This window comes from Paroedura picta, chromosome 15, assembly GCF_049243985.1.
Source record: "Paroedura picta isolate Pp20150507F chromosome 15, Ppicta_v3.0, whole genome shotgun sequence".
NCBI lineage: Eukaryota > Metazoa > Chordata > Lepidosauria > Squamata > Gekkonidae > Paroedura > Paroedura picta.
In genome coordinates, this window is record NC_135383.1 from 6,743,810 (window position 1) to 6,767,448 (window position 23,639).

Consider the following 23,639-nt stretch of genomic DNA (forward strand, 5'->3'; position numbering starts at 1 on the left):
CTGATGGTAATCCGGGGCAAGGATTTGTGAGCCCGGCACAAACCGCTCCACAACTCCGCCCCCCCCCCTTCCCCGCAGGTCCCCGTCGTGTTCGCACAGCTCAGCGTGGCAGAACCACGGCTGAGCACGGAAGTCAAGCCGACAACCTGTTTGGACTACGCCTGGGACGAGCCCACCCTGCCGCCGTGCATCACGCTGACCGTCAAGGGGGCCGGCTCCTCCGAGATCACGTGCAGCATGGACGACTTTCAGGACAGCAAGCAGCTCTACTACGAAAATTTCATCTACATCGCGGCAGCGTACACTTTCTCCGGGTAATCCGCTCTCTTCTTTTCCACCAAAACGGTAGCCGGGGGGGGGGGGGGTTGTTTTGCATGGCGCCAGCCTCCATTATGTTTTGTTCTTACTCATGAGAAACTGTCATGAGACGGTTTCGGTGTGCTGACCTGGCAGCGGGTGCATCGCGCTGGGGCTGTGGTTGCGTGTAGGGGTGAGCGGTTCGGCACGGCTTGGCGATTTCTGAGGCTGCCGAACCGCCCCCCCCCAATTGTCGCTGCCCCCAAAGTTTCGAAAGGCAGCATGGCCTTGTGGTTAGCGCTGTGAGGATGGGGTTCAGGAAGGAAGAGCGAGGTAAAGATTACTGCCGTTGGTTCCTGTTAGGGAGAAAAACAGGATGTGAAATAAAGAAAAGATATCTGTGTAGGTTATGGTGAGCTCTTGGAATTGAGGGCAGGCAAAGGATTTCTGTCCTACATGTGCTTTTAGGGGTGAAAACTGGAGTGCAGCGGTCAGATTTCACAACCCTGTAAAAACAGCTTGTCCTTTCAGCTGGGGATTTCCTAAATAATTGAATAATTTCTCCCCTCCCCCCCGGATCTCCTTGGGATTCTAGAAGAAGAAGAGTTGGTTCTTATATGCCGCTTTTCCCTACCCGAAGGAGGCTCAAAGCGGCTTACCATTCTTCCCATTCTAGCCTGCAGGAAGAAAGCGGGAGGCCGGTCGCTTCAAACAAAGAGCTGGATTGTGCCGAGCTCGTCCTTGACGTCTCTCCCAAGACACAGAGAGTCATTTTAAAGAAAAAGGTACGGAAGTCACGTGCCTTCGAAAACAACGTAACAGTTGGGCTTCAGAGTGTCTGAAACAGATTTGGGGAGTTCGGCTCCCAGGTCCCCACTCGCCACTTTTCCATTTTAAACTGAAATTGATCGTTAGCTAAAACAGTCGCAGTCCCCCCCCCTCTTCCCCGTGTGTTCGGTGTGCTGTTTTTAACGTCCCTCTCGCCCCTTCTCAATTCCTGCCTGCAGGAGCCCGGGAAGCGCTCTCAGCTGTGGCGGATGACCGGCACCGGCATGCTCTGCCACGAAGGCTCTGCCGTCCCTCACCATCCAAACAAGCCGTCCCCTCCTCGGTCCACGGAATCCTCCATGATCCTGGACATCGCTGGCCTGGCAGCCGTCACCGATAACAGGTAAGCAAAGGCTTGAGTCAGTATTGGCTGTCAAGGAGTGCTGATCTGGTGAGTCAGGCTTAATCCCCCGCTTGTCCCCCACATGCAGCCAGCTGGGTGACCTTGGGCTCGCCACAGCACTGATCAAGCTGTTCTGACCGAGCAGGAATCTCAGGGCTCTCTCAGCCTCACCCACCTCATAGGGTGTCTGTGGTGGGGAGAGGAAAGGGAAGGTGATTGGAAGCCGCTTTGAGACTCCTTCGGGTAGAGAAAAGCATCATATAAGAACCAACTCTTCTTCTTCTTCAGTAATATCAGGGCTTTCTCAGCCTCACCTCCCTTACAGGGTGTCTGTTGTGGGGAGAGGAAAGGGAAGGCGATTGGAAGCTGCTTTGAGAATCCTTCGGGTAGAGAAAAGCGGCATATAAGGACCAACTCTTCTTCTTCAGTGATATCCGGGTTCTCTCAGCCTCTCCTCCCTCATAGGCTGTCTGTGATGGGGAGAGGAAAGGGAAGGCGACTGTAAACCGCTTTGAGACGCGGGCAGTGAAAAGCGGGAAATAAAAACCAATTCTTCTTCTTTGACTTTTTAAAGAAGTCACCCATCAGATATCCTTTTGGCCCCGCCCACAGAAGCAGTTACGGTCCTAGCTCCTCCAAGCATGCTCAACATCCTGTTTCCACTGGAGAAGGCTGGGGACGGAAACGCTTTTGGGGGCGGTGGGAATCGAAGCGGGGACTGGAAGGGCAGAAGCGGACCCGTGTTTTCTTTTTCAGATACGAGCCGCTGATGCTAAGGAAGCCAGACAGGCGGCGGAGCACGACTCAGACGTGGAGTTTTCGCGATGGAAAGCTGGTGTGTGGCATGCACGGGCTTGTTGTGCAGGTCAGTACTGCCATGTTCCTCGGGCGAAGAGGCTTGGCTGGTTGTATCCTCTGCACCCAAAGGTGCTTCTGCTAATTTGAAAAGCTTTTTTCCACCCACTTTTCGGGTGTGGACCGTGCTACTTCCGAAGTGCAGCACACAACTCATCACCAATTTATTACCAATTTATTAAACAACTCTGTTATTACCAATTTATAAGTTGAAAGATTAGGGGGGAAAAAATCAAAATTGGGTTTCTCTAACAGTGACCTTCTTGCCTGTGACTAGTCAAAGTATGTGATAGGATGACGAGAAGCTCTGTTCTCTTGGTTTTTTATTTTGTTTATAATCCTGCTTTTGGTCGTAGTCATTAAGAACAGTTCTGTAATCTGGAGAACTGGGCTTGATTCCCCACCTTCTCCTCTACGCGCAGCTAGCTTGGGTGACCTCGGGCCAGTCACAGTTCCCTCATAGCTCTCTCAGCCCCACCCACCCCACCGGGTATCTGTTGTAGAGAAAGAGGAAGGATGGGCGACTGTAAGCCACTTTGAGACTCCTTCGGGTAGTAAAAAGCAGGGTACAAAACTCCAGCTTCGTCTGTTGAGCGCGGATGCGGGTGATCGCTGCTTGAAGGGTGGGGTAACATAAAAAGATGATTGCCCAGCCCCAAGTCTTTGGAGTTCATCAGTCTCTTGCCCTTTCTCCTTCCATTCCCTGCCGAGACCTTGACACACACATGCCTGTCGTGGGGTTTTTTGTGTCTCGGAGAAGATTACAGACCCTCGAGTCTTTGCAAGTTAGTTCATACCGTTCTCACTTCCCAAAAATTTGGTCTGAAAAAATTCTGCGCTCCCCCACTTAGTGCAAAAGGGAAGCATTTGCATTTTTTTTTTAGCTAAATTGGCCTGACCATGATGAATTGGCTTTTTGCAAGAAAAAGGATTTTTCAAAGGAAATTGGGGCAAACGCTCCCCCCCTCCTCCCTTTCCCCAAACGTCCAAAGAAACCGAGCCTGGGTTAGCAGAAAGGAGCCGTTTTAGTCACTTTGATCAAAGGCTGACTACTCCGAATGCTACATCTGGAAAAAATTTGTCAGCCACGCCATAACAGATGTCCTCTTCAGACGTCTTTAATAAAGAGATCCCTTTGGCATTTCTGATCCCTCGATTTACCCCGACTTTCTCTCCTTTTTTTCTTCTTAATTCAGTGCAGTATTGTGCCTTTTCCTTCCCACGCTCAAACTTATCAGTACCCGTAAAAGTTGCAGGGCTTAAAATGGAGAGGCCTTGCAGAGAGGAGCAAAACGCACAGCGCCAAGTGGGCGGAAGGAAACGGGCCGCAGAGATTCATCGATGGCAGAACAAGGAGCATCGGCAAAGAACGGCGGGTGGATCTGCCTGCCACTTGATAAGACATCCTCAAGCCGGTTGGCTGGGGTAGAACCAGGGAGCTGCACATAGTTGGAGGTCACGCAAGGGTGGCTGCATTTGTCACCCGGGGTGAGCCCACCAACAGCCTCTGCGCCGGGATGGCTCAGCCCCCCAAGGCCCCTTTAACATGTCCCCCAAAATGGGGAGGGTGGGCACGCAAACCCATTGTCCTGAAAAAGATCCACCCCAATGCACTTCACTGCATAAGTTGTGACAGTTAAGAAGTGTGTGCAAACAGTAGGAAAAAAACGGGGGAAGGGATTCATAAAAACCGGGCTGCCAAAACTACCGGGTTAGGGTTAGGGAGTCACTACTAAAGAGCATTTTCACTTGGTGATGTTAATATTTGTAGACCTCTGTATAGTGGGTACCATAGAAACATTTGGAGATTGAATCAAATACATATTCACCATAGGATTAACGTCACATCCTTCTGATATATGATAGGAATGCATTTAAAGAGGACCTATTATTAAAGGGAAGAGCCTCTTGTGGCGCAGGGTGGTAAGGCAGCAGACATGCAGTCTGAAAGCTCTGCCCATGAGGCTGGGAGTTCGATCCCAGCAGCTGGCTCAAGGTTGACTCAGCCTTCCATCCTTCTGAGGTTGGTAAAATGAGTACCTAGCTTGCTGGGGGGTAAACAGTAATGAGTGGGGAAGGCACTGGCAAACCACCCCGTATTGAGTCTGCCATGAAAACGCTAGAGGGCATCACCCCAAGGGTCAGACATGACTTGGTGCTTGCACAGGGGATACCTTTACCTTTACCTATTATTAAAGGGAGTAGGGGAAGGTGAGGCAGAGAGAGCGCTGATAGAACTGCTTTGTGAGAACACTGCGACCAGCCTAAGGTCCCCCAGCTTGGCTGCATGTGGAGGAGCGGGGAACCAAGCCCGGCTCTGCAGATTAGAAGCCCGCCCCTCTTAACTACAACAGTACGCTGGGCCCAGTGGCCGCAGCATGAAACAGAACTCCTCACATAACAATCAGAGTTCCCTGGCACATGAAGGTTAACAGACTGGAATCGGACAAACCACCTTGCGTGGGGGAGGGCAGACTGTGGAGAGGCCATTTTCTCTGCTTGCCATCCATTTTCATTCAGAGGGTGGGGGGGTGTCCGACACAGCAGGCCTTCTGATGCACTTCTGGACAGATTCCTGTAGAAAGAGGCATCTATCCAACACGTGGGCCCGAAGACGTGCGTGTCCTCGACCTGAAAATTATTTCAGCATGTGCGTTTTAAGGACATATGAGTCAGTCTGTTGATCTATCGAGGTCAGCGTTGTCAGCTCTGACTGGCAGCAGCTCAAGCGGCGGAGGCCTTTTCACATCACGTCCTCCTGACTGATCTTTTTCAGAGGAGATGCCAGAGGTGGAGCCCTGGGACCTTCGGCGCGCAAAGCAGATGCTCGGTTGTCGAGCCGCCCCCCCCCCCACCCCCTTAAGCTGCTAAGCATTCGTTCATTTTCTAACTCCCTTTATTAATGACTTCCTTTTCCTCCTAGACTAAAGGGGGCAGGTCTGGGCTTCGCGACGGGGCGGAAGTCGTCCTGGGTCCAGACACGTCCCTGGAAACGTTAAGCCCGGCTCCTCCGGAACAGCAGTTCGTCAACCAGAAGATGAGACCCGGATCCGGCATCCTTGTAGCCAGAGTCATTCCGGACGGGCCGACCCGCGTTTTGCAGGTGACGGGCCTTCCCCTTGTAACACGCAAGCCTTTGAATTGCAGATGAAACAGTTGTGCTGTGTTTTGACTAAAGGCCCATTCCTTGTGACATCTGAAAGCAAGACAGGTTCTTGTTTTAAAAAAGCAGTCGTAAGCTGGCACCAAACCAGAGTTTGGCGCCAAGGGCTTCTGTCCGTTTTTTAAACTGCAGTTTGGTTGAATGGTAGTGTGGTGCCTGAATTTACAGAGTCAATTTAGTGGTTCCACCACTTTTGATTAGCTGGTTACTGGAGGGGGGGGGGGTTGGTTCAGTATGGCAAAGATACCTTTCCAGGTGGGAGAGGGAGGAAGCAAGAAGAAGCCGGCAGATTGAAGCTGACGTGTAAACCGCCATTTGTTATTTGTGTCCGTAGACTGAGCAGAACCTGCTGCACAAAATGCAGTTTGTCTGAATGCGGTGTGTAGGTCATAATTGTCAGTTTAGAAACTGGGGTAATCTGTGCCCTGCTACCTCATTGATATTCTCTCCTGAGAGAGTGTCATGACAGAGAAGGGTGTCCTTGCTGCACTTTCCGAAAGAAATGGTGTCTTCCAACAAAAATGCAGAAAAAGCATGCAGCCAGCATCAGTACTGCAGCTTTAGAGATCAGGCAGGGTGAGATCTTTGCAGGTTCACTCAGATCCTTTCAGGTTCACTCGTTGTGGCACATTCAAGGCACATTAGGAGAGTTGTGACATCTCCGGAGGTCAGCTGCCCTAATAATGCCTTCTGTATTAGATAACAGACTTCAACCAACGCAGGAACGATCGTTTCTCGTACGAAGGGGACGAGCTGCTCACGCTGGAGCAAGACCTGTGGAAGCTGAAGAATCCAGACGCGGAGCAAGAGCTGGAGGTGAGTCAGACCGCGGCTCCGCTCCCTTCCCTCGTTGCTTCCGATAGCGACAGCCGACCCCTTTTTTTTGTGTACAATAATTAGCTCCGCATTAAGAGAATCATGAGCGAATATATAATCAGTCGCTGACTGCAGTTGGCTGAGACCTTGCCCTTTCTGCCCCAGAATCACAGAATCATAGAGTTGGAAGGGGCCATACAGGCCATAGAATCATAGAATCATAGAGTTGGAAGGGGCCATACAGGCCAAAGAATCATAGAATCATAGAGTTGGAAGGGGCCATACAGGCCATAGAATCATAGAGTTGGAAGGGGCCATACAGGCCAAAGAATAATAGAATCATAGAGTTGGAAGGGGCCATACAGGCCAAAGAATCATAGAATCATAGAGTTGGAAGGGGCCATACAGGCCAAAGAATCATAGAATCATAGAGTTGGAAGGGGCCATACAGGCCATAGAATCATAGAGTTGGAAGGGGCCATACAGGCCATCAAGTCCAGCCCCCTGCTCAACGCAGGATCAGCCCAGAGCATCCTAAAGCAGGGGTAGTCAACCTGTAGTCCTCCATATGTCTATGGACTACAATTCCCATGAGCCCCTGCCAGCAAGTGCTGGCAGGGGCTCATGGGAATTGTAGTCCATGGACATATGGAGGACCACAGGTTGACTACCCCTGTCCTAAAGCATCCAAGAAAAGTGTGTATCCAACCTTTGCTTGAAGACTGCCAGTGAGGGGGGGCTCACCACCTCCTTAGGCAGCCTATTCCACTGCTGAACTACTCTTGACTGTGGAAATTTTTTCCCTGATAATTTTTCCCCCTTCTTGTTAGCCTGCCGAAAGCAGGACCCAGAGACCACCCAGTCTGCCACAAGCTGATGAGCACTTCTCTCCCAGACCAATGAGTGTCGTGAATGCGTTTCACGCCACGCGTCCTGCTGCATTTTTAAAAGTATAGCTTAGTAGAACATTTTGGTGAAGAACCCCGGATCTTGCAAGGAAAGAGGCAAAACCCACAGAAGCCAAACAGACCCCTGCCCTCAAAGACCCCAGCCGGGGTTCTGAGCCCAGCGCTCTGATTTTTGGACCGTTCTCCATCCGTTCCCAGGTCCAGCTGAAACTGGAAGGTGGCATCGGCTTATCTTTAGTGAATAAAGTCCCGGAAGAGCTGATCTTTTCAAGCTTCACTGGCATCAGCATCCATTTCACTCAGCTCTCCTCCAGCCAAGTACTTGAGTTGAGCATACAGGACGTGCAGGTAAGGGAAGGGGCGGATTCTCCGACAGGAACGCTTTTCAAATAAAGCCAGCTCCAGAGCAAACAAACGGGGGGGGGGGGGGTTGAACTGCGTGGCTTTGGAATGGATTCAAGAGTCTGCTCAGGCGAGCGGCTGGAATTGCTTGCTGGGTCCTACGGCCCACCGTTTAGCAGGCGGCATAGACCGACGGTAAGAAGACGGCACCCTCGAGGCCGCGAACACAGTTCTGCAGAGAGGAGCGTACTCTTGTGCTCTTTGGGGGGTTGTAATGGAAGCAGTCTCCCGTTGCTTTCATGGGCCCACAGGTAGATGATGATACAGTGTCTTTGTTAGGATCCAAAATGCCACAAAACTCCTTCATGTCTGTTGTGGGGAGAGGAAAGGGAAGGTGAATGTATACGCCACTTTGAGACTCCTTCAGGTAGAGGAAAGCGGCATCTAAGAACCAATTCTTCTTCTTCTTCAATGCTCTCCTCCTTGTTCAGGTGGACAACCAGCTCATCGGGACCACCCGGCCTTTCATGCTCTTTCTGACCCCGCAAACCAACGAAAACGAAGCCGTCGAGACGGGCCCCGCCGTGCAATTGAATGCCATGAAATTTCCCAGTAAGAGCCCTTTAACTGATATATACAAGGTAATCCCGCCACCAAACGGCCTTTTGGCCACTGACGTTTTGTTTGTGTGTCTCGCGGAATCCCCGAACGTTCCCCGCAAAGGTTTTTGGTCAGGCGGCTTCTCCCGCAGCTTCGGATTTAAGAAGCCAGGACATTGGCCCAGATCGTAAAACGGAATAAGAAGGCAGTAGGCAAAAGGCGGCAGGAAAAGGCCAGGTATAAAATGGGACGCTGCAAAGGCAGAAAGTCATCAGTGGAGGCAGGGTGGGGGGGTCAGGGCTAGTCTAGGCAAGAACAAACGGACCGTCAGGACAAGACAGAAAATTGAGGGTTGAGAAATCGCAGCAGCCTAGAGTCTGAGTAGTCAGAGAAGTCTTCTGCCCCTTGTATAAAAAGCTGCCTTGGGTAAGGGAGTCCCAGAGTAAAGGGGCCACTGTCAAAAAGGCCCTGCCAGGGGTGGTGATTGTCCGTCCCCTCTGCGTTCAAAATTGGGGAGGGATGTGTGTGGTCTCTCCGTGTTAGTTTCACTCATTTGGGATGTTGTAGCATTTAAATCGGCACAAAACTGGGTAGACTGCGAGCTCCTTTGTGCTTCTTGCTTGCATTCAGCTCACTGTTAAACTCGCAGTCCGAGATTTTTCCATATTCTGTGAAGTCAAATTTAAAAGCCTTTGTGTGCAGCCATCGCTCTGGTTTGGAGATACTCGTGATGCTTCATTCTGGCTGGATGCTACCATTCTAGGTCGCAGATTTCTTCCTAGAGCTCTGCGGAGGGGTTTTGGGGGGGAGGGCAGGGGCTGCTAGGGCAAGGGGAAGGAAGAAAATCTGGTTCCTTCCGTTCCTTCCTCTTGTGAGTGGGTAGGATCCAACTGACTCTTATCTCAGCAAAACCAAGAATGCTTTTTTAAAAACTTCTTTCAGTCCTGTGCGATACTGGTTTGGTAAAAGACTTGAGCTTTTCTGCTTCCCTGGTCTTCCATCTGAAGCCAGGCATCACATCAGGGGAAGCCCTGCACCTCTGAAGTTCATGACCGCAAATCTTAAAATTATAGATGCCGGCTTCCTTCTTTTGTTGCGGAAGTCTTTGGCGGTGGGCGCACTCAGACCGTACGCGCCTTGCGGGATCTTCTGTTCCAAAATACGTCAACAGCCTAACCCAACGGCGTGTCTTTCTGTGTTTCCTCTCCAGCACCTGATGATCACGGCTCGCCGGTTTACAGTCCAAATCGAGGAGAAGCTGCTTCTGAAGCTGCTGAGCTTCTTTGGCTATGATCAGGCCGAATCAGGTACTGTCCTTAGAACTAGTCTCAGAAGGAAGCGTTTTGACGGCTCAACAGCACCTTTTATCCCTGCCAGGTCTCTCCTCCTGTCTCCTCCCGTTCTTTTGAAGCAGTCAGGTTTTCCTAGCGTCCTGTCCTTCAGCTCTTCCTGAAGGCATGGGGCAACTGTGCTCGGTTGACCGCCTCTTATACAATCGATTTAGTAATAAGTGGGTTGAAACAGTTCGACCCAGGAAAGGAATAGTTAACCTGTCGGCTCACGTTGACACCTTTGTGCTTGCTGTTGACTGTAGAGGTTGAAAGCTATGACGAGAACCTTCACGAAAAGCCCGTGGATCAAGGAGCCCAGAAGCGGTATTATTTCGAGAACCTCAAAATTAGCGTGCCGCAGATAAAGCTGAGCGTCTTCACTTCCAGCAAGCTGCCCCTGGACCTCAAGGTACCTTTCCTTTGCTTTGAGAACGAGGTCTCGATTGGAACTCCGAGCTGAGCAGAACTCTGGAGATGAAGGCACCGGGATGGCGAGCATAAAGAAGTAACACTCTTTTTTTGCTTGCATAGGCGCTGAAGAGCACCCTGGGCTTCCCCCTGATCCGATTTGAGGACGCCGTGATCAACCTCGACCCCTTCACCAGGGTCCACCCGTACGAGACGAAAGAGTTCATCGTCAATGACGTCTTGAAGCACTTCCAAGAAGTGAGTGGCGTTGGGTTAGAGGCCACCAAGGGACCAGGGGAATGCTCTGTAGTCCCTAGGGAGGGGAGGGAGGGGAAGTTGATCTGCCGTTCTTGCCGTGCCGGTAATATTGGCAATGTTATTATTGTTTTTATGGGGTTTTAATGGGGGATTTGTGATATTGTTACCCGCCATGAGCCGCAAGGAAATGGCGGGATATAAATCTAATAATAATAATAATAAGGAGGGTGCCACCTCTCTCCCTTAAACATTGGGGAAGCACCGGGTGCGCTTTGAGGGCTGGTAGGGAGGAAACGTAAAGGTCACTATGCTGGAACAAGCCAATTACCCATCGGATCAAGTGTTCTTTTTCCAGCAGCAGGGCCCGGAAACAGTCATCCATGCCTGGTGATTGTGTCTCATTTTCAGAGGCATTCTGCCTTTGAACCGGGCGGGTCCCATTCAGCAGCCAGCAGGCCTGCCCCCCCCCCCCATCCCTGTATCCAGCTCTGTTGTTAAAACACCTGTAAACCAGCAGCATGGCGAACAAAACACACATCGAGCGATGGGGGTGGGGAATTCTCACCCTCTGCAACACTCAACTTTCCGTAAGCTGGCCGGTGGGTGAGCTGCTGAGCAGAGAGCCCTAACCTGCAGCAGAAGATTAAACTCGGGGGGGCCTTTTCGGTGCTTTTCAAGTTTAGCGATTCATCCTCGTTGGATTGTGGCTGACGTCTTGGTGGGTTTGTTTGTTTTCACAGGAACTGCTCAGCCAAGCGGCAAGAATCCTAGGCTCTGTGGATTTCCTCGGCAACCCAATGGGTCTCCTGAACGACGTTTCGGAAGGCGTCACTGGGCTGATAAAGTACGGAAACGTCGGGGGCCTTATCAGGAACGTCACGCACGGCGTGTCAAACTCCGCTGCAAAGGTAACAGTTTAATGACTTGGGTCCGAGTCACAGGGAGCCAAGCAGCTTTTTGGCTCAGTTATTCTGCTTGGTTATGCTTTGGTAGTTTGGACCATCTCCACGGCTTCAGAAGACCAGGGGCGATCTAGGAAGGGGAAATGTATCCCTGCTGGGGAAGTAACGAAAACTGGGAAATTCTGAACTGGCCCCAACTTCATTTAAGATATTCCTTTGCAATCCACACTGCCTGTGCTTCATAGCCTGTGGCATAAGGGTTTAATTAATTTAGGCAGGTTGTGAGAGGGTGGGCAGAAGGGATTGCATTGGTGTTTGGCTCTTTTGGCCTTTTGCATGCCCACTTTGGGGTCAGGAGGTGAATTTCCTCCAGGGCAGACTGGCCAGGGAGTCTTGGGGGGGGGGGCTTGGGGAGGAGGGCATCATCTGGTCATGGAATTGGGGAAACTGTGGGTGGGCAGGTAGTTTTGAATTCCCTGCATTCTGCAGGGGGTCAGACTAGATGACCCCTTAGGTCCCTTCCAACTCTATGATTCTGCGATTCACATCAAGCAGCGATCAACAGGTTTCAACTCTGGCTTAGGGCGCGGTGTGAACTCACAAAATTCAGACTTCAGGATCGGCCGGTGAACTGAGTTCAGTGGTTTTGAAATAAGCTGTTGCAAACCATGTCGCGTGCCAACTTTGGGGGGGTGATGTCTGTATGAACAAACCACGGTTACTCCTGTCGTTTTGCTGAGGCCCAGGTCTGGGAACTGAATATATGAGGCTGAGTAGATGGGGAAAACCAGACAAGTGACTGTGCTGGAATGGCGTGTCTTTATAACTTCTTGGTTTGCAGCCTGAGCGAAGAGCCCGCGTGTGGCTCATTTTGAAGGCCGGTAGCCCACCAGAGTTTTCATGGCCCGTTTTCTTCTGTAAACCATATTCTGCGGAGAGGTTTTTGAATTTGTGGAAGTCTCCGTTGGGGGAGCATGCCGTTCCGTCGTGATTTGTCCTTTGTCTTCCATGCGCTCTTCTGACAGTCCCCAGCAGTGCTCACACCTGGAATGTCATTTTCCCCGGGTGACAAAGCCGGGTTTGGGATCCGTCAGAGTGCATCGCCACCCATATGTATGTTGGCCACTTTTCGCCAAAGTTTGCATTTGGCGGCACTGTGAAGACCAACAGAGCTTTTATTCATGGGTTCTCTCAGCCTCACCTCCCTCGCAGGGTGTCTGTTGTGGGGAGAGGAAAGGCAAGGCGAATGGAAGCTGCTTTGAGACTCCTTTGGGTAGAGAAAAGCGGCATATAAGAACCAACTCTTCTTCTTCAGTAATATCAGGGCTCTCTCAGCCTCACCTCCCTCACAGGGTGTCTGTTGTGGGGAGAGGAAAGGGAAAGGGATTGTAAGCCATTTTGAGACTCCTTCGGGTAGAGAAAAACGGCATATAAGAACCAACTCTTCTTCTTCAGTAATATCAGGGCTCTCTCAGCCTCACCTGCCTCACAGGGTGTCTGTTGTGGGGAGAGGAAAGGCAAGGCGAACGTAAGCCGCTTTGAGCCTCCTTCAGGTAGAGAAAAGCGACATATAAAAACCAACTCTGCTTCTTCTGCTTCAGTTTCTTCTGCTTCAGCACACTTCCTCAATGACAATGGAGTGGCCACTTCCTTTTTGCTATCTGAGGACGCATGGGCGCCCACAAAAGCTTATACCCTGAATAAAGCTCTGTTGGCCTTCACAGTGCCGCCGGACGCCAACTTTGATCTCGGGGAGGCCCCAGTACCCTCTCTCTGTCAGAGAAGTCTAGTCAGCACATCATCCTGCTGTCGTCACCCTCCTCCCGTCCGCAGAGGCCCGATGATTAATTAGCCCGTCTGCCCTTCCGGCTCAACCCGTCCACCTGATTTCGGAAGAGCCGGGCATTTCCCCCGCTTTGGATACACAGCACCGGCTCTTGCACACTGAGCCAGCCAAAGCTTTTTCTCCACAGATGTCTGGGGATGCTCGGATTTATCCGTTTCTACTACTCCACCTCCTCCTGCCTGGTTCCCCTTTGTTACCTGGTGCCTTGAAAAGTCTGTGGTTTGCAGGCTTCACATAACAACAGCCCCTTTTGGGTCTGGGAAGCCCCGCAAGGCTTGGTTTTAATTGCCCCTTTAAAAGAAAGAACGTGGCTGTCAGAAACGGCACACCGCCCCGTTTATGAGCTCTGTCTGGTTTTGCCATTGTATAGATTCCCCCCCCCCTAGTAATCACAGTGTTGATTATTCCCATAATGGTTTTTCCATGCATCTCGGAGCACATAGTGGGTGAATGGCTTCTTTCAAGTGGAGAGGTTCTGTGTATTTAAATTGGCACAAAAGCCCAGGTTAATCAGAGTTCACTCCAGCCCGTTCCTGCAGTAATGTTCCTCAGAGATTAGCCGATTTCCCTCCCTCCCTCCCTCCCTCCCTCCCTCCCTCCCTCTTTCTTTCTTTCTTTCTTTCTTTCTTTCTTTCTTTCTTTCTTTCTTTCTTTCTTTCTTTCTTTCTTTCTTTCTTTCTGTCTCTCTGTCTCTCTGTCTCTCTGTCTCTCTGTCTCTCTGTCTCTTTTCTTTTTCTCTCTTTCTCTTTCTTTCAAAGTGTTTTTATCCTACATGTGGCCACCTGAAGGAATATCCATTCAGTTCACCAAGGAGGCTCCCCGGCTTGCATAGAAACTATTTGAATTATTGGCATCACCTCCCTGCCCTCCCCACCACCACCTTTGAATTTCAGACGCTGAATTTCCTCTTTGAGGCTTAGCAGTACTAAATCCAAAAATTATTCCTCCTCCACCGGCTTCTCAGGCAGAGATGACAGTTCAGGGCTGAGCTCTAAACCACAGAATAAATTTTAAGTCTCTTTCTTGGCTCAGCTCCACCCTCTTAACTTACAGCTCTGGCATCCTTGTGACTTGTGCCAGTGGAACACGCATGTCTGTGTGCGCGGCACGCACACGTGCATGAATAGCATATTCACAGTGAAACTTCACACCTGGTAGCACTTTATTCAAAACGGTTTCGTCAGCTGGGCAAGGAGCTCGTTGCTCTTTGCGAGCCGGTTGGGGAGTCCTTGGAAACCTGAGTTCCACCCCTAACTTCCATTAAAATCTCCTTTGGGGATCCTGTGCTTTGCCCTCTCACCCCCGTTCAGGAGGGATCTGGAAAGCTCTCTAACTGTTAACGGGATTTTGTGCCTTCAAATTACTTTTCAGCTGGGGCGACGGAGAAAAGGCAGGGTAGGGGAATAAGAATGCACAGGTGACAGGTAGGTAATTTGGTTTCATCATCTCAGTAAAGAAGCAGGTTGTCAGAGGAGGAATTTGAAGGAGCAAGAGGAGAGTCAATAGGGTTAGAACAGAGGACAGGAGGAGGGGGGAACCTGCTTCAAGGAGATAGCCGAGGTATATAAAGGAAGGGAATAAATAAGTGGCTGGTCTTTGAAATCTTTGCTGCCGTTCGGCCGCGTTGAAGCACACTCTTGCCAAACCGGTAGGGTGGGATTTTCCGGGGAAGGCAATCTCCCCTGCTGTCACTCATTGCACAGAAAGCTTGACCTGAATATAAACCGGGGGTGGGGGGGAGGATCATTGCATTCCATACACACACTCCCCTCTTTCGCCTGAGGTTAACAGCTCCAGGTTTGGAAAATTCCTGGAGGTTTGGGGGTGAAGCCTAGGGAAGGTGGGATATGATGCCAGTGAGATATGACGCCATAGCGCCCACCCTCAAGAGCTGCCTCTTTTTTTGCTCAGGGGAATTGATCTCTGTCATCTGGGGATCAGCTGTAGTTCTGGGAGCTCTCCAGGCCCCACCTGGAAGTTGGCTACCCTAGCCCTCTTCTTCCTTCGCATGCTTGTTAAATAATTTCATTCCCACGTTCCTAGTGACCTCTGCAGACTTTGGAATGGCCACTAGGGTTTGTATTATTTATTACATTTTTACACCACGTACTCTCCTGTTCAGTCTCAGAGCAGTTTACGAGAAAACATTGCACAATAAATATTCCATAAAACACATCAAAGCGTTCAAGAGCACCAGCTGGTCAAATACAACACCCATGATGAATGATTCATAAAACATCACTCGTATGAATAAACAAATTCCTAGAGAGTCAGCTAGTCTGCAGTTATCCGGTACAGGGGGGTAAGGCAGCTTAACCAGAGGCCTTACTTAGGAAGCGGCCTTAACACGCCCCGTGGAACGCACAAAGATCCGCAGACCATAGGCCTCATCAGGGAGCTGGTTCCAAAGAGCAGGGGCAACCACTGAGAAGGCCCTGGCCCTGGTAGAAGATAAATGGGCAATCCGGGCCAGAGCCGAGACACTGACTGGAGGAGACATGGGGTAGGGGTTGCCCAGAATTCTGTGCAAGTTAAAAAGCATCATTTGCAGGTCTAGAGAGCAGGGTGGACATTGAACTTGAAAATCTGTAATGACTTAGCCACCGGTGAGGGGAAGGAAAGGCCAAGGCTCAAATTTATTTGCATGGCTGCCGGCCCCCATTTTTCCATGACATCTGCACCAGGCTCCCTGCTTGCCATCATAACTGTAGTGGCTTGGCTGCAGCATTAAGCCGCAGGCTTTCCTGGGAAGAGAGGCATTCCTGTCCCGAGCAAGTTGTGTCACAGCCTCGAGAAGGCCGCTGAGAGACCCATCTCAACAACGCCGTCCTTCCGGACTCCAAAGCAAGACGAGGAATCTCAGAAGTTGGCTTGCTGCGCTGGAGTGGCAAAGGTTCTGAAAGCTATAAATATCAGGGATGGAGAAAACCGCGCAAGGAGAGCTCCGCTTTCATGTGAAAATTTGATGTTTTCTTAGGGAGGTTTGGTTTTTGCTGAACCAGCTGCAGCTGGCCTTTTTAGTCCCCGTCACCAGCTGCTAAACTCAGTTAGGAAAGGAGTCAAAGAAGAATCAAGATATAAGGTGGGAAGATTTTTTTTTAATATTTGGAGCAAATAGGTCTAAGAATGCCAAAAAAACATCATCGATATAAGTTGTTACAGCCTATTTTTGCCAGGCCTGCTGCGATGGCAGGGCCAGCTGCCGTAGAGTTTCCAGCAATTCCTAGAGCTACCCTTTGTCATTTCCAGGTTGTACCAAGAAGTGAGGTAGCAGCATCAGTGATGTCACATGACATCCATCTCCCTCTTTTCCTCACCCCCACCCCTCCCACCAGTTGTCTCCCAAATCTTAGTTTGACACCGTGACCACTGTCCCACGCTAGCTTTTAAGTCCCCCATCCCCTTCTTGTACCACCATGGTCATAAGAACAGCTTCAAGGGACGTAAGGCCCCACTGAGTAGACATGTTTTTTGTAGACCCGTTGAGGCTTGCCTTGTGAGTCCTTTAGTAATCTTGGCTCAACACCGTGTTCCTTTTTCAACAGTCTTTTATTTGCGGCTGCCGTGGCTTAATACACGAGGCCGGTAAGCCTGGATTTGCCTTTGTATTATGGAAGCTAATTCTGCAGAGCGACTTGTCTGCGAAGACTTTTAGTGCATGTTAGGTAATAACTGAGCCTGCAATTGGGAAATTGGCCCTGCTTGTGCTCTCTTTCTCTCTCTCTTCCCGCCACCTCCCTCCGGTCTAAATCCAGGAGATTGAACCCTGGCAGGGGAACAGTTTGATCCGGACTCCGCGTCCCTTGTAATAAGTAAGCTCTCAGAAGCAGCACATTGGCATAGCTTTGGCAGCTTGTTTTTCAAGACAACATTTTAGAAGGTCATGACATGGCAGGAGCAGAAAGTGCCGAACAAAGAGAAGCTCTCAGGGGCAGCTTTGAATTTTAAGCAGACGGGTGCGTTTGGAGGGCTGAGTCTGCCGATCCTTTCCCCCCCCCCTCCCAAGTTCTTCACCTGACCCTCAAATAGCCACCTCCTGAATACCTGTTAAAATTACCACCCCGGCAGAAGAGAAGGAAACTTGCTGCAAATTGGGGACGGTCCAAAGAGAAAGAGAAGTTGAAAGTTTTTTGCACAGGCAGAATGAAGAAGGGCCCCTTAGTAAACGATCAGGCAGCAGTGAATAGGGGAGAGAGAGGTGGCAGGGAAGTCAAGAGCTACCCGTAGGCTGAAAACTTCCAGTGGAGGAATGGAATATTCTTCCTCACCCCAACTTCCAAACAAGTCTGCAGAAAGGGTTAGTGGCAAATCGGGGTTTGCCTATGGGTGACGTATGCAAATTAGACACAAAATTCAGCATGTCTCTCCGTAACACTATCCGTGCATGAATGCTAAAAATACTCTCGCGTTTCACAGTGGGACACGGTAGTATGTGTTTAATACTGCAGGCAGCTCCTGAAAGTAAGTGTAGATGCAGGAACCCATTGGGAAAGTGGGGGGGGGGGGGAATTGAGACCCACCACCTCAATCCAAAGGGCAGAGCGCATGTTTTCATGGTAGTGTGCAGTTCCCACCGTATCCTGTTGCAGCCTGCACTGAACCCGCCGAGGGAGATTAGAAGTGGCTGCCTCTCCCCTCCCCTCTTCCTTTTCTCCTCCTTTTCCTCCCTTCTCCCAAAAGTTATCTGCTAAGAGCATTAGTTGTTTAATAAAATGTAGCTGCCCTCTCCGTGAACCCGCCAGTGACTCTCCAATTGGGGTCATTCCAAGTTCACGCCATGGACTTTTGACTGCCTTCTGTGTATGCGAAAACAGCCGGCGGCTCCCGCAAGGATCACTCATTCGGGCTTGTAACACAAAGCCGTTGCCCGTGGGTGCCCGCTGGGCATCTTCCCAGGAGGTCCTCGGGAGGGAACGCACCCCTCCTGCATGGGCATCTGCAGAGGTGGCTGGGGAGGGGGGGATGGAGGAGCTCCCTCTGGGCATTGTGTCCGGCCTTCGCAATATTACTTGGATGACATGCTCTTGCAAGGAAGTGTCACAAGGCTGAGTTTAACAAGATGATGTGAGTTAATTTGAGGGCCTTTACTCACAGGAAAAGGCTGCAGGAATAGCTGCCGCATCCCCCCTCTTGGGAGCCTGCAGCTCGGGGCCCGAGAGCATCTTGGATGTTGAGATTTCTGCAAACAACAGAAGCAACAGAGACATATGGGCTGTCCTGGACATGGTGGCTATGTTAGGGCTGGGGGTCTGCAGGTGGAGACGGGAAAGACCATGCTATTACAACCGATCTCCAAGCCACAGAAATCAGTTCCCTGGAGAAAATGGCCGCCTTGGAAGGCATTCCACCCCCTTGAAGTCCCTCCCCTCCTCAAACACCACCCTCCCCAGGCTCCACCCCCTACATCTCCGGGTAATTTCCCAACAGCAGCAGACAACGCTGTTTCTGCATGCAGACTGAGGCCTGGATTGGGAAATCCCTGGAGGTTGTGGGGGGTAGAGCCTGAGGAAGGGGGCGGCCTTCAGTGGGGTTTTCTGCAGGTGAGTTGATCTGTGTCTCCCGGAGATCTGTCGCAATCCGGGGCATCTCCAGCTGTCCCATGGCTGGTCAAGTAGATGAAGAGACCCCCTGCAGACATCTGCAGAAACAGGTGACTGGTGTGGAGCAGAGTGCAGTATAGCAACTGGAGTGTCAGGCAGGCATCTGCCTGGATCGCAAACCCAAACTCAGCCCTGATTTTGCAGTCCGTCTTTCAAAGGAGCAAGCAAACCAAAGTTTGACGCAGCTGAAATAGCCAAACTACGGCTTGTGCTAACTCGGAAATCACAGTTCGTCTCAGAACACAGGGCTGGCTCATGCGCAGTGCCAAAACTTGTGACATTTATTGCTGCAGGCAGGCACAGTTTTACCGTAGCAATTCCGGCCTGAGTCTGCGCACTTCCAATGCATCACGGATCTCGTTTCTCCCTTTTCAACAGTTTGCCGGGACTTTATCCGACGGCTTGGGGAAGACGATGGACAACCGGCACCAGATGGAGCGAGAGTACATCCGTTACCATGCGGCCACGAGCGGTGAACACCTCGTGGCTGGGATCCAAGGACTAGCTCATGGTAACTCTTTGACCAAAAGGCATACCAGGCATTTAGTGCTGGGGTTGTATGATGCAGCACAGCAGAAGAGCCCTTATTTTCAGTGGATTAGAGTGGGGCACGGAAACATCCAAGCCAAGTCAGGTTGCCAACTCTGACTTAAGAAATTCCAGGAGATTTAGGGGTGAATCCTGGGAAGGGCCAGGCTTGGAGAGGGGAGAGGCCTCAGTGGGGTGTAACCGTCCCCCTTCCATAGCAGCCCTTGTCTCCAGGGGAGCAGATGTAATTCCAAGGGATCTCCACCCCCTATCTGGAGGCTGGCAACCTCACTTATGTTGTTTAACAGCAAACCAAGTTAGCTCAATGCTGTTAGGTCTTGATAGCTAAGCAGGGTTGGCCCAGTTGGACGAGAGACCACCAAGGGTTACTATGCAGAGGCAGGCAATGGCAAACCCAACTCTGTGCGTGTTCTTGCCTTGAAAACCCCATGGGCTTGCCATAAGATCACCAGTCAGCAAGCACCTTTTCTTATTCCAGACCCGACACGTTGTACTTGGGTTCCGCTCATGATCTCCCACCCAGGCCCTGGCCCAGACCCACTTCTGCTTAGCTTCCACCATGTTGGAGTGCGTGGTGCCTTCAGCCCGTAGCCCAAGACAGGATCCCCAGAGCCGGCTGAGCCCCTGCACCTCCTTCATCCAACAGGCATCATCGGCGGATTGACCAGCGTGATCACCTCAACCGTCGAAGGCGTCAAAACCGAAGGGGGCGTCAGCGGCTTTATCTCCGGCTTCGGGAAAGGGTTGGTCGGAACCGTCACCAAACCCGTAGCCGGCGCTCTGGATTTTGCTTCCGAAACGGCTCAAGCAGTGAGAGACACGGCCACTCTGACCGGCCCCAGGTTAGTTAAGCTTTCAAACCCTGGTTTGGGGGAGCCCATTTTTGACTTCTGAATGCCTCCAAACCCTAAGAAGGCAAATCAAAAATCCAGGGATAACCTTCTGTATTGATATTGATGCATGCAACAGTTCCCAAATTGTTCTCTCCATGGGCCCGTCAGATGCTTGGGGAACAGGGTCTGCTTAAAAGGGGATGGACTGTGCACTATGTGTTCAGTGGGTTTAGGTGACCTGATGGATACTTTCTCATTTCATCGTTCTTCCTGGTGTTCATAGCAGACCATCTTTGGTCCAATATGTCTGCTGTCAGATGCTCCCTTGCCATTTAACTATTGCCAACCCGATCGGTATTCATGCAGAGGAGGACAAAAACTAGCAGGTTAACTTGCTGTACTTGCTTGGGTCACCTCTTAAACGTTGGCCTTCCTTTCTCAATGTAGCTCAGGTGTAGGTAGAGGTATATTTGCCACCCAGATCATCAGCTCCGTAAGGTCTCGAAATAACTCTTTTTGCAAGTTCCCTGACCCTTTCCTTGAATGGCAAAAAGCAGGAGTGAGCTGATAGGGCCATTTCGTTGTTTTGTTGTTGGTTTTAACATGTTCTGCCGTCGATGATTCTTTTTGCTGCTGTTTTGCCATTTTCGCTCAATGTCGCTCCATCCCCGACACAAAATAACGTCAAAAATACATGGACTGTAAGGGGAAGCACTTGGCAGGAGACAAGGAAAGCTGATACCCCCCCCCCTCAAGTTAAACTTGCTGATTCTTGTCTCAGGAGGGAGAAAAGAAATTGGGGGAGGGCGCCTGCAGATGGAACCAGGGACAGCTTGCAAAATTCGGTCGCGGGCCAAGCAAAGAGGCCCATGGAAAAATATGCTCAAGAAGGACAGCATAATTGGAAGTTGACAGGAATTGCGCTGGGAACAGTTCTGTAGACAGTGTTCCATTTTGCCGCATCTGTATGATATTCTTTCTGCCGCGCTTGTTTCCTTATGGTTCGGTGGGTGGTTTGGAACAGAACAAAGACGCTGGTCCGTATATAGTTTCTTTTTGGCTGGGGCTGCGTCATCTGTACCGTACGTGTGTTGAGCTGCGAATCCCCCTGTTAGCTGAAATGCACAAAAATGAAACCTTACGGAGTATCTTTCTCCTACTGCAGATGGTTAAAATACTTGGGGGGGGGTTGAGGGAGATCAGATCAGAGTGATGTTCCCAGGCCTTCTACTGTCTCCCCAGGTATTCACCCTAGCCACGGTGGCTTGTGGTCTGTTCCGCGTGCCACGTGGCTTGCAGTAGTAACACGCACTCTGAAACCCAGCATGGAGACTCGTATCCTGAGAATCCCACCTAAAGCACTTTACTAGCACCCCAAGGATGCCAGGCCTCATCTGGATAGGCCAGGCTAGACAGATCTCATCACATCTCAGAAGCTAAGCAGGGTCAGCCCTGGTTAGTGTTTGGGTGGAAGCCCTCCAAGGGTTTTGGGTGGACTGGGCCCCAAACCTGTTGCCCATCACCCTGACCTTCCTTTCTTGAAAGGCTGAATTGTTCCACAAATGTGAATCTTGCATACATTAACAAAACAAATGGTTTGAACTTTGATAGGGGACATAGTCAACCCAGCATGCATAACGCTCAGTTTTCAGAGAGGCTGACAGCTGGAGAAAATCCCCCAAGAGGTGGAGTTCTGTAGCTACGGCTCTGCATCTGAATGTTAAGTGCTCCTGTTCTGAATGCTCAGCTTGGCTTCTGGCCCGCAGTTGCTCTTCCTCATGGTTTCTGCAGGCCTCGGTTTTCTTACGGATGAAATCTGTTGGCGCTTCTGAGAGCCTTAAGACTTTGCAGCGGATATCAGGGGGCCTCCCTGCCATCTAGTCTCTCCCGCCTCAACTCTGGGTGGGGGGCTCAGCAAAGCCTTCCCCTGTCCAAGGCTACTGGTACTCAGCACAAGCCTGGTCTTCACCGTTTCACTTCCTGACAATTTCTCGTCCGTTTCTTCTCAGCTCCGATCTGCTGGGAACCGCGTCCACGCTCCTGACGATGCATCAGGCAGTGGGGATCTGCTCCATCTAAGTGTAAAATCCCCATGGCCTCCTTAAAGCAGTGGTCCCCAACCCGCGGGCCGCGGCTCCTTCTTCTTGTTTCGGGAGGGTAGGGAGGAGAAGCTTGCCGAGCTGCAAGCTAATCGGCCGCTTTAGCCGGGAGGGAGAGCCGCGGCCGCCAGCATGGCGGTGGCGCAAATGCGCATGCGCGGACTGCCGCGCATGCGCGTTTGCGCCCCTGCCGGGCGCAAACGCATGTGTGCGGCAGTCCGCGCATGCGCGTTTGCACTGGAGCTGCCGCGCATGCGCGGGCCCCTGGGCCGCCCTCTCCCCCCAACGCGGAGCAGCGGTCCACAGCGGCCGAAAGCTTGCGGACCGCTGCCCTAAAGAACAGCGGATGCAGGGCCTGGAGGGCACCTTAAAATCCTTTTTCCATCCGCACCGGGTAGAGAATCACGGTCCTTCTATGCCTGGAGCTTTCCCCATGGCTGGGAGCCACAACCCTCGTTCCCTACCCCCACCCCGAAAAGCGCAAGCAGAAAAACAAAACCCTGCGTTGTAAATGTCTTTTCCTTCTGTTGGCTGAACTCTGCATACTCCCTAGCACTCAAAAGCCCAGAACAATCCATTTCTCATTCTAGTGTGACTTATGTAAGGCTCTTACCAGAACTTGAGAAACGAAAGAAATCAATTTCTTTTCCCCCCCTCTGAATAGTTACATGAGGGCGCATGAGTCACTTGAACAAAAAGTTGCACATTTCCTAGTCCTGGTAGATTTGCTCGCTGGAATGGCAGCTTCCCCCCCACCACCACCCCCCTTGCCATTTTGGCACCCATGCACCGGGATGGGTTGTGTGGAGCGCAATCAAATGGAAGTCTTGAACAAGTAAAAAGCTGGGGAATATTAAAAAATGGATTATTTTTCCCAAAAAACCCATGCTTTTTCCACACTCCATTCACAGAGCCTTTTAGATCGGCGGGATTCTGAAACCAAAGGCCCTAAATCGTGCTTCAGAGCAAATATAAAAATGAAAGATCAAAGAGTCCTTCCTTAATTAACATGATTTCATCCTTTTGCAAGGCAGCGTGGAAAGACTTGTCCATATGAAGAGCCTGATTTTCCAAAGGCTGTTGGAGAGGCCAGCCTGGGGTGGTGACTGTCTCCTCTGAAATTGTAGAGCGGTATCAGAATGTACTGTTGTTGCCGAGGCAAGGGTTGAGATGAACTGCACTTTTAAGAAGGGTTTAATTCATCACAGAGTCTGAAGTGACAGACTATTCTAAGAGATCTGATTGCTTAGCATCAGCTGAGCAGAGAAAGATTTCTGAACTGGATGCTGAGCCCCCTGTTCAAAGCACCACACTGGCCATTGTTAGTTTAATGTACCGGTCATTTTGCATTACGTTCAAACAGCGCGGTAGTGCGTTTTCATCCTTTTGCCTGCATCGGTTGGCCCACGTCCGGAGAGATAAGCAGGTTGTCTGCTTGCCATAGTTCTGTGGCAAAGCTCAGTGGTAGAGCATCGACTTAGCATGCAGAAGGTCAGTGGTAGAGCTCAGTGGTCAGGTATTCGCTTGGCATGCAGAAGGACCTAATTTCAGTCCCCGGCATCCCCAGATAAATGGGCCCGGTCATAGGCGATGTAAAAGACCTCTGCTTGACGCCCTGGAGAACCTGTGCTGGTCTGAATAGACAGCGCTGACCTTGATGG

General features: G+C 51.0%; 1 protein-coding gene across 7 annotated transcripts in view; it reads left to right on the forward strand.

The window, feature by feature from the left end:
* Positions 1 to 23,639, forward strand: part of VPS13D (vacuolar protein sorting 13 homolog D) — an 86,640-nt gene that overhangs the window by 50,212 nt on the left and 12,789 nt on the right. For 4 of the 7 annotated variants that reach the window (XM_077312266.1, XM_077312265.1, XM_077312268.1 and 1 more), the window contains 14 exons: positions 79 to 314; positions 974 to 1,082; positions 1,305 to 1,468; positions 2,225 to 2,333; positions 5,247 to 5,426; positions 6,186 to 6,302; positions 7,409 to 7,558; positions 8,044 to 8,193; positions 9,363 to 9,459; positions 9,747 to 9,892; positions 10,015 to 10,149; positions 10,890 to 11,057; positions 18,876 to 19,008; positions 19,693 to 19,888. In XM_077312266.1, coding sequence (XP_077168381.1) covers positions 79 to 314; positions 974 to 1,082; positions 1,305 to 1,468; positions 2,225 to 2,333; positions 5,247 to 5,426; positions 6,186 to 6,302; positions 7,409 to 7,558; positions 8,044 to 8,193; positions 9,363 to 9,459; positions 9,747 to 9,892; positions 10,015 to 10,149; positions 10,890 to 11,057; positions 18,876 to 19,008; positions 19,693 to 19,888 — 2,090 coding nt within the window. The other 3 variants (XM_077312269.1, XR_013226852.1, XR_013226853.1) reach the window with 3 other exon arrangements.